At 39.6% G+C, this 10,027-nt stretch overlaps 1 protein-coding gene across 1 annotated transcript; it reads left to right on the top strand.

Annotated features, from left to right (window-relative positions):
• The first annotated feature begins 5,754 nt into the window (after nucleotides 1–5,754).
• SIAH2 (siah E3 ubiquitin protein ligase 2) lies at nucleotides 5,755–9,395 on the top strand. The gene is made up of 2 exons (XM_015823684.1): nucleotides 5,755–5,955; nucleotides 7,100–9,395. The coding sequence occupies exons 1-2, from the start codon at nucleotides 5,755–5,757 to the stop codon at nucleotides 7,655–7,657; spliced, it is 759 nt and encodes a 252-aa protein (XP_015679170.1). The 3' UTR covers nucleotides 7,658–9,395.
• Nucleotides 9,396–10,027: the final 632 nt, after the last annotated feature.

Here is a 10,027-nt window from a genome sequence, read left to right as displayed (position 1 = left end):
CTGAACTTCTCCTCCTTACCGGCCAGCTAGGAAAAGGAGGGTGAAAAGATACATCAAAATAAGGTGTGAGGAACTGTTGAATGCACAACGGAACCGGAGTGATGTTATCTTTCCTGGATTTAACACCTAGAAATCTGCCGGTCTGAATCACCCCAGAAGACCTGCAGGGTGGGGGCTGCTTAGGGACACTTTAAAACATCAATTTGTAAGGAAATCCCTCAGATCCTGTCTATCATGCCTGCTATCAATTTCTCTTAATAAAAGTTCCTGTTGGAAGAGATCGTTTCCAAGAGTTCTGCTTTCTTAAGATGTGGATTGAAATGGTTCCTTACACAAATTCTCTACTTGCCTGGACCAAGCCTAATATATTCTTAGTCTTAATAATAAGCCTAATTGCAGAATACAGTTGCTGCATTTCAAAAGTTCTATTTCTGATTGTATATCTAATCTGCAGGGTTACAATTCACTAATTTAGAAATAATAATATAAGCAAACAATTAACTGTATACTTAGCACAGCATGTGCCAACCTGTTCAGCTGCTGAGACTGTGGCTAGCCACGATTGTGGGAGGTGAGGTGGGGGTAACAGTCTCAAATAAAATGTGAAATAATTGGAAGGGAACAGATTAAAAACGTTATGAGTGTCAGCTTTCTGTATTCAGATTTCAAGGATTTAGGTATAACTTGCATAAAGCTAATGATCCATTGATTTCTGGGTGGTACACGACTTTATATTTCTTTGTTTAAATGGATTTTCTCATATGTGGCTTTTACATTTGCCTGTGGACAATAGATCATAACTGTAATCTGAGTGGAGCACTTCAGAAGAGTTTAGAATAGTATTTCTCAATCTCAGCAACTTTTTAAGATGTATGGACTTCAACTCTCGGAGTTCTGCTGAAGATGAATTGCTGAGCTTGAGAAACACTAGTTCACAGCATCTTAGAAGATGCTCAAGAGACATCCTTTCAAGGATGCATCTCCCAGCATCTTCAGCAAAATTGGTTGGATGTTGAGTCACACCATTTTGCTATGTCAGTGTGTCTTCCCACCCCCCCACAAAAAATATAATAGTACTGTAGAACTGTAAGCAATCAGAGGAGAGAGGTCACTTAGTCCAACTCTTTTTAATGGAGGAATTACACATCTCAAGTATTTTAAAGTTGTCTTTTCAACTTATGCTTATATGCTCCCCTAGAGAAGAACCAACCACCTTCCAGTCTACAGTATTGTACAGTAATAAATATTTGATTTGTGTATATTTATTTATTTATTATTTAAATTTATATACCACCCTATCTCCCTTACGGGACTCAGGGCGGTGAACAGGCAGTAATAAAAATCACAATAAATATTGAATAAAAAGCCTGCTCTAAAATACCCCATATAAAACCCCTAACAAAGCCCAATCAAAACTACGCCAGGCCGGCCGCATGGAATAGATGGGTTTTCAAGGCTCGGCGGAAGAGGCGCAGGTCTGTAGTTGTAAGTAGGTCGGGGGTAGGTCATTACAGAGGGCAGGAGCTGCCACAGAGAAGGCTCTCCCCCTGGGGGTCGCCAGCCGGCATTGACTGGCCGACGGCACCCTAAGGAGGCCCTCTCTGTGGGAGCGGACTGGTCGAAGGGAGACATTTGGTAGGAGGCGGTCTTGCAAATACCTAGGTCCATTGCCATGGAGCGCTTTAAAAGTTGTTACTAACACCTTGAAGCGCACCCGGAAGGCCACCGGCAGCCAGTGCAGCTCGCGCAGGAGAGGTGTTACATGGGAGTATCTAGAGGCCCCCAAAATCCCCCGCGCGGCCACATTCTGAACTAGCTGGAGCCTCCAGGTGCACCTCAAGGGGAGCCCCATGTACAGAGCGTTGCAATAGTCCAGGCGGGAAACAACGAGGGCTTGAGTGACCGTGCGTAGGGCGTCCCGATCCAGAAAGGGGCGCAACTGGCGTATCAGGCGAGCCTGATGAAAAGCCCCCCTGGCCACGGCCGTCACATGATCGTCTAAAGACAGCCGAGGATCCAGGAGGACGCCAAGGTTGCGGGCCCTCTCCGCGGGAGCTAATGACTCGCCCCCGATAGCCAGAGATGGAGCCAACTGGCTATGTCGTGACGCCGGAAACCACAGCCACTCGGTCTTGGACGGGTTGAGTCGAAGCCTGTTCCTCCCCATCCAGACTCGCACGGCCTCCAGGCACCGGGACATCACTTCCACGGCATTGTTTGTATGCAAATAATCCTTTCTCTTTGACAAATGCTCAGATGATACATTTAATGCAGCTTTTCCCATACCCATTTCGTGTGTGTATTAACAGAGTCACTCAGTAACAAATTTAGAAAGCAGTTGTCCTCAATCTGAATGCCCTCCACATGTTGAAGTCTGCAATTCTCATCCTATCCAGCCACTGGAATCCTGAGAAGAAGTTGTCACTAGAAGCAACAGAACTTTTTTAAGTGAAGCCCTTCTGAAATTTCATAGGCTTGCCTTAATGATTTGTTGCGCTCTCTTTCATTTGTAATCCTCCTGATTTCACAGCACCATTTTTCTCTGTAGAAAAAAAAACTTTCAAAAAGGAACAGATGAAATAGAAGCTCTCAGTTGGGGAAAAAGATAAAGGTTCAGAGTCAGGATTTGGCTTATGACAACATCTGCATTAATGGGTCATTTCTCCAGTCTGACAAGGATGATGCTAGACAACTTTTTTATTGACAAAGATTTCACACGATAGTCTTGGAGAGGGATGATGAGGACCATAAGGCAAGTATGGCTAGTGTTTTACAAAGAATTTTGAAGATTGTATTTGCTTTTTTAAATGTTTGTTTTGCAGCTGTCTCAAAATGGGTAGTAAAGTTGCTTTGTTTAGTTGCAGATGGGTCTTAACGGCCATCACTGCCCACCTGTCTTCCAGGATACACATAACTGTTCTATATACTTACTTCCTGCCCCCATAATTCAAGAGAATTGACCCAAACATTCAAATTTATTATTGAGATTAAATATGACCTAAAGTGTCCTCTTTTCAGAGGGAGGAGGCGTCTAGACATTTCCCACCAGAATGTCTTTCTTGTCAGATGAGTCATGTACTAATCACCACCATGTTTTTTAGCTGACAAAAAGAACCAATAAGAGACAAATCAAACAGATCACTCAGGTATATGTTATTAAAAACAATGAATATAAAAGTGTATGTCAATAATAATCATCAGGTAGGTTAGACCAGAGCTCCCCAACCTTTCCGGGTTGACGGCCCGGAGGGAAAGGGAGGAGCAGGGAAATGTGTGTGTGTGCGCATGCGCAAATGGTGCATACATGGTGCTAGCCAAGAGTTATGCAGGGGTTACAGGACCACTCCAGTAAATGTCCCATCTGTTCACCTTGTTCCCAGCCAAAAAAGTGCTGCAAATGACCAGTGAATAAAAAAGTGCCAGCCTTCCCTCTTGCAGAGAACGTATTATTAGCACAGCACTAGGCAGCTCCCAAAACTGTCAGGATATAAAAATGCTTCATACCTTTTTGTTGACTTAGCTGGAGCTTTTCCGTTGGGCTTGGTGATATCTCACTTAGCAACCTCAGCAAATGTGATCAGACATTATAGGTAGCCCAATTATGAATGCCACATTCAAACAACAAAATGCCATGGGAAATGCCTCAGTGCAATTATACAAGGTAAAATGTTAATCCAAGATAGAATGATAACCGCTGCATAAAAATAAGTTCTGCCTTTAAACACCTGATGGCAAATGGATAAAATGAATAAGCTGGAAGCTGTGCCAGTCAAAAGATAGCAGAGAAAACCTCTCTTTGGAATTCCATCCTCTCGTGGTTTCCCATTGTCCCCATAAGTCAGTCACTATTCTACAACCAGTGGTCTCTCTTTATTGATTTATTTATATTTGTTGATTTATTTATATCCTGCCTTTATTATTTTTATAAACAATGCAGAGCAGTGAATATAAGTAATACTCCTTCCTCGTCCTATTTTCCCCACAACAATCCTGGAAAGTGAATTGAAATGAGAGAGAATGACTGATCCAAACTCCTGTAGCTGGCTTTCATGTCTAAAGTGGGACTAGAACTCAGTCTCCTGGTTTCTAACCTGGTGCCTTAACCACTAGACCCATGGTGGTGAACCTATGGCAGAGTCCTCTCTGTGGGCACGCACGACGTCGCCCCAGTCCTAGACCTTCAGCTGGGTTTTATAAAATCTTTTCGCTTTAAGCCTCCGCCGCTGTGTGCCAAAAAAAATATGGTTCAATCAATTTCAAATTCTCGCGGGGAAAAAAAGATATTGCAAAGTTGGAATTGATTGAACTTTTTAGTCCCACCCAGTCTGCCGTTACCACTGAAGCACACCCGCCCAATTGGCCATGCCCACCCAATTGGTCACACCCACCCAATGGGCCACGCCCACCCGGCACCTGACGATACATAAGTGGGCTTTGGGTTGCAGTTTGGGCACTCAGTCTCTAAAAGGTTCGCCATCACTGCACTAGACCAAACTGTCTTCTTAACTTGCATTAGGTTGCCTTGATTTTCCCCTCCACAGTCTTTCTGTCCTTCTACAAATGTTGGAGTTGCCCCATGCCTGCTAATGGCCCTTGCTTGGATATAAGCTGTTCTGTTTTGATATGCAAGTGATGGGACTTGCAACTTGTACATTATCAGTGATGATCTACTGGAAACAGCTTAAACTGAGTTCTTGGTTAGATGTAATATTTCAGACCAATAATTAAATTTATATTGTGTATCTTATTCACAAACTTAAAACCTCCTTTAAACATACATAGAAAATGTTTCATTGTATTATAAGAAATGATTCAAGTAATTCAAATATGGTAAGCAATGGATATGCAATCCTTTTCTGATTTTTGGAATCTTTAAATTTAGACAGTTGTTAGTTTAAGTGACTTTTGGATGTCACACTCTGGCTCTTGTGAACTGAACTATTCAGGGAGCTAAATCACAGTGAGTCACAGCTCAACCCACCTGACAGGGTTGTTGTTATGTGGAAGATAGGAGAAGGAAGGAATATTAGATATGTTCGCCGCGTTCAGTTATTTATAAAAATAATAAAAGTGAAATAGAAATAAATGGCAGTTACCTTTGCTTAAAAGCTTTGTTGTGTAGCAAATTTAAAAGACTTAATCTGCTTTGAAAAGAAAATAATAAAGAATTTGTGTAATGCTTATCAATTAGTTGCTACTCCTGTTATGTATTTTTTTTATTTATACTCCATTTTCCTTGAGGACTTCAAGAGGGATACATAGCCTCCCTTTTCCAAACTTTCCTTACACATAACAATTAGGCTTGAGGGAAGCTGGGCTGAAAAATCTCAAGAGCAAAGTTGAATCCAGGTTTTCCCAGGTCTGCTTTCACCACATGGCCTCTGTTTTTATGAATAAAGGCTCTCTGAGAACTGCGTTCTGAAGTTAGACTAGATCAGCGTTTCTCAACCTTGGCAGCTTTAAGACATTCTTGCTCTTGCTAGCTGGGAAATTCTGGGAGCTGAAATCCACACATCTTAAAGTTCCCAAGGTTGAGAAAACACTGGATTAGAGCCATGTCAAGTACAGTGTATGAAGGAAGGTCCAAAGCAGCCTACTTCTGTTGCTTTTCTCATCTCCGTGCAAAAATAATCCTTGCTGGCCTAAATGAACTCATGATCTTATCTGTAAAAAGCAGATTCTTAGGCTTCTTTATGCCATGCCGCTCAGCCATCCCATATGTTCCACTCCTACTGTTGTATGCTATTAGGTGATATGAAATATGTGTGTGGAAACCTGGCATCAAAGAACAAAAATCTAAGCACAGAGGGAGTCCTGCTCATTCTGCAAGTGTTCTATAAATCAAAGATAATGCTAAATCTGATGCTGGAGACAACTGGGGAGACAAGGGTTGAAATTCGTGTTGTCTCCACTTTTCAACCGAAAAATGTCAACAACGAAGTGTACAATTCTCTGGTTAATTAAAAAAAAAAGCTTTTATACATGATCAACATGCCCTAAAAGGCGGAGAAACGGGATTGGGATTGAAGAATAGATTGGCACAAAAAAAAGAAGAAGAGGGAAATAAAATGCTCTGACATCATCATTTAGGTAAATTCCTCTGGACAGAATGCAGTGGAAATAAAATGAGATCTCTTGTTAAAATCTGAACAACCATAACAAATTTATATTATCTGGATGCCTATTTTGATTCTGGGATTTCTTATTTTCTTATTATTGCAAACAATAAAAAATATTGCTAAAGGGTGGGAGTGGGAGTGACAAAAAAAGATTAAGCATTTCTTTTCAAACAAAACAATATAGCAGGCTTATAAAAAGCCAGATTCTGAAACTAATAGGCGTTGCATCTAAGACACCATATGTAACCCATACTGGCACAGCAGGAACTGCGTTTCTGTGGAATAGTGTTTAAAGATGATGCGTGCTTGTCATTGCAGTTGTTGAATCCTATCTCAAAGGATAAATCCATGATAAGACCCATGCAATTAAACTTCTTATGAATACTCAGAGGTATTCTAATATCTGAAGGGCCTCATAATGCAGCTTTCAAAAACCAATAGGAGCTTGATTTTTTTTCCTCCTGGAAAGGATTAATTACCCCACTGAGACAAACTCTAACAGTAGAGCATTCTAGATGTACATATGTGGCATCTTAGAGATGTAATTTAACAGTAACATTTCCATGCAGAAAGTCCCTGGTTCTAAACCTAGCATCTCAGAGTACAGAATTGGGAATATCTGCTTATCAAAGCCCTAGAGGAACTAATCATATGTCCTCCTGTAATCCAGGTTTGTGTTACTGATCAGGAGAATTTGTTTCTTTTATTCAGTGCCCACCAAAATGAAGACACAGAGTTTTGATATATATCAGAGGGCACAAGCTTTGCATGCCAAAAGTCTTGTTCCAGTCTGGTTAACGTATGGGCATCAAATGATGAGAAAGATCTCTATCTATGACTCTGGAGAGTTCTTACTAAATCAAATTAGATGATGCTAGGCTGTACAATAGAAAAAAAGTGGAATGATTTTGCAGACCAGGTGGGGGTTTAAATCAAATAGCAAACAAACAATGTAACTTTATGACCTTTCGTCTTTTCAGTATGCTACCACAGGCTGCTCCCTGACACTCCATCATACAGAAAAGCCAGATCATGAAGACATTTGTGAGTATCGACCTTACTCCTGCCCATGTCCAGGAGCATCGTGCAAATGGCAGGGCTCCTTGGAAGCGGTGATGTCTCATCTAATGCATGCTCACAAAAGTATCACGACTCTTCAAGGAGAAGACATTGTCTTCCTCGCCACAGACATTAACTTGCCGGGAGCCGTTGATTGGGTGATGATGCAGTCATGCTTCGGCCATCACTTCATGCTGGTTCTAGAGAAACAGGAGAAGTATGAGGGCCATCAACAGTTTTTTGCCATAGTCTTGCTCATTGGCACTCGCAAACAAGCAGAGAACTTTGCATACAGGCTCGAACTGAATGGCAACAGACGGAGACTGACATGGGAAGCAACACCACGCTCCATCCATGATGGGGTGGCAGCAGCTATCATGAACAGTGACTGTCTTGTGTTTGACACTGCCATAGCACATCTATTTGCAGATAATGGGAACCTTGGAATCAATGTGACTATTTCTACATGTTGTCCGTGATATTTTTGTGTAACTTGTGAAACCATGTGGTTTCTCTGGGCATAGTGCTTTCATGTTTTGCTGAGGTTTTTTTTTAAATGGTATTCAACTGTTGCCCTGTCTTCCTTCTCATGCAGATCATAAGCACATGAGGAAGAGCAGGAATTTGCCACCAGTGCCATTACAAACCTGTCATTCACTTTGGAGTGATGTATCTGTAGTGTAATCTATATATGAACACTCCCTTCATTGTATGAAATCCTGCACAACTGTTAATCACTGGGTGGCAATACACCCACATAGGGAGTGTATCTTCATACTAATACAAGTGTTACCCTGACATTTTAATAAACTATACTCATTGGGAATTTTAAAATAAGATTTATCAGAATAGTTACTAAAGCAAAATTAATGCCCTTTTAATCCAAAAAGGAAGAGATATATTTTTAAGAGTTTCACTGGAGTTTTTTTAGAGAGAGAAACAATGTCATCTTCTTAAAACAAAGCTTTTTTTAAAACATAGGGAATAAAAAGAGGTGGGACATCCATCAGAGGTAGCTCTTCTATGCCTAAAGAGTCTGTGCACAAGTTTAGAAAAATGAGGTGCATAGATTATAGCACTTCTGGTTACAAGCAGGGAACACCATATTTAAACAATTCCATAGAACAGACACACGGCACAGTAAAAATGTCACTAAATTACAATTTCTCTCCTACAAAGCTGTGCTACTTAAGAGATATTTTTTTACTGTGAGGGAATTTTTGAAAATGTGAGCTTTTACCCACAACATGGAGTCTATGTCTACAACCTCAGTACTTCGATGGTTCACTATACTTCATCTCCAGGAAGAAGTAGCCCACTGCTTCAAGCAATTGATAAAGCTCTTGACCACCTTTGTAACAAAATATTAAAAAGAAAGAGTAAATAAACAGAACGTTACAGTGTTGGAATTGCTTTATTTTTAAGCTTTTAACACGGAGAAATTTGTGGATTTTACATTTTACACAGTAATTCACATAGGAGAAGACATTTACTTTATCAACTGAGTTTTCTTTCTTTTTTTCTGGCTGATGAATTGGTTGAATTTTTATTTTTTTAAAAATGAATGTTTTCTATTAGGAATGAAGGTTTGGGTATCTGCACAGTGGGCCCACTTCATCCACTCATCTTTCTATTCCTATAAGAGTTGAAGAGACTCTTGTCAGAGCTGCTTACCTAAGGGGTTGCAACACACACACACACACGCACACGCAAACACGGCATAATTCATATACACATTCATATTCTAAAAACTGATCTAGAATTACATAAGGAAAATTGATATGAGGGATGGTCTTCTTTTATGCTATTTAATTTTTTTTCTGTTGGCATAGCCATATTTACTCTAGTTTTCTAAATAAACATTTTGCAAAAAAAAAATAACTTGTGTGGGCTCTTTTACTGAGTAGAAAAAGAACACCTTTGCATTTATATCATAGCTGCCAAGGACAAATATACCTCAGTGGGATAGCACATCTTATGCACTGGTCTAGTAAGCTTTTCCTAACACAGTGACAGTCAGTGAACAGATGTGGAATTTATTCTAGTAGAACTGTATTTGCATGATGTCACATGGTCATGATATTAGTGAACAAAGTATGTCATGACACACATTAAGTCATTCTGCACGACCACTACTATCACCACAGACCACCATGCTTCTCATCTAGCTTTCTGACTGGGAATATAGGTGATCATAATCCATACTAGGGATGACAATAGACTAGAGACAGTTGAAGTTAACTCTTAGAATTCAGGAAGCCAAAGAGAGTATAGTTGTTTTAATTTTAGATATGTTCGTCTTTTTTCCTGTAGTAATATATATTGAGTTTTATCAAATAAGAGAATGCAGAAATAAATTAACCAAGAAAATTTAACCTTATATAATATGAAAGCACCTGGTTTAATTTTTGGTAGTGCAGTGCTAGAAACTTTTTCTGCATTTTTTTTGCAACTATTTGCAGCTAACCAAAATTATACAAAATAATTATTTGCCATTCTGATTGTTTTTAATATCTCTTTCCTGGTAGGGAGAAAGCCTTTACTTTCTGGAATTGACATGTTAAAGATCAACTGAAAATGATTGTAAATATATTTTGATTATTATTGACTACATATAGATTTGCCTTTTTTTTTACTGTGCAGTAAAAAAGATATTTTGTATGCAGAAAAATCTTTGGCCTAAATATTGCTGAAGCTCACTAATTAAATTTTTGAATACTTTTTTTTACAATCATATTTTATCCATTTCTAACATGTTTTAAAAATTCCTTTTCAAGGACTTCCTTACAACACTGCCATCAAAAAGGTGTGAATATTTAAAAGCACTTTCCTATTGTTATTATTATTAA

This window comes from Protobothrops mucrosquamatus, unplaced genomic scaffold, assembly GCF_001527695.2.
Source record: "Protobothrops mucrosquamatus isolate PMUCROS unplaced genomic scaffold, P.Mucros_1.0 scaffold1948, whole genome shotgun sequence".
In the NCBI taxonomy this organism is placed as follows: domain Eukaryota; kingdom Metazoa; phylum Chordata; class Lepidosauria; order Squamata; family Viperidae; genus Protobothrops; species Protobothrops mucrosquamatus.
Note: the sequence above shows the minus strand (reverse complement) of the source record. Positions and strands in the feature narration are given on the sequence as shown.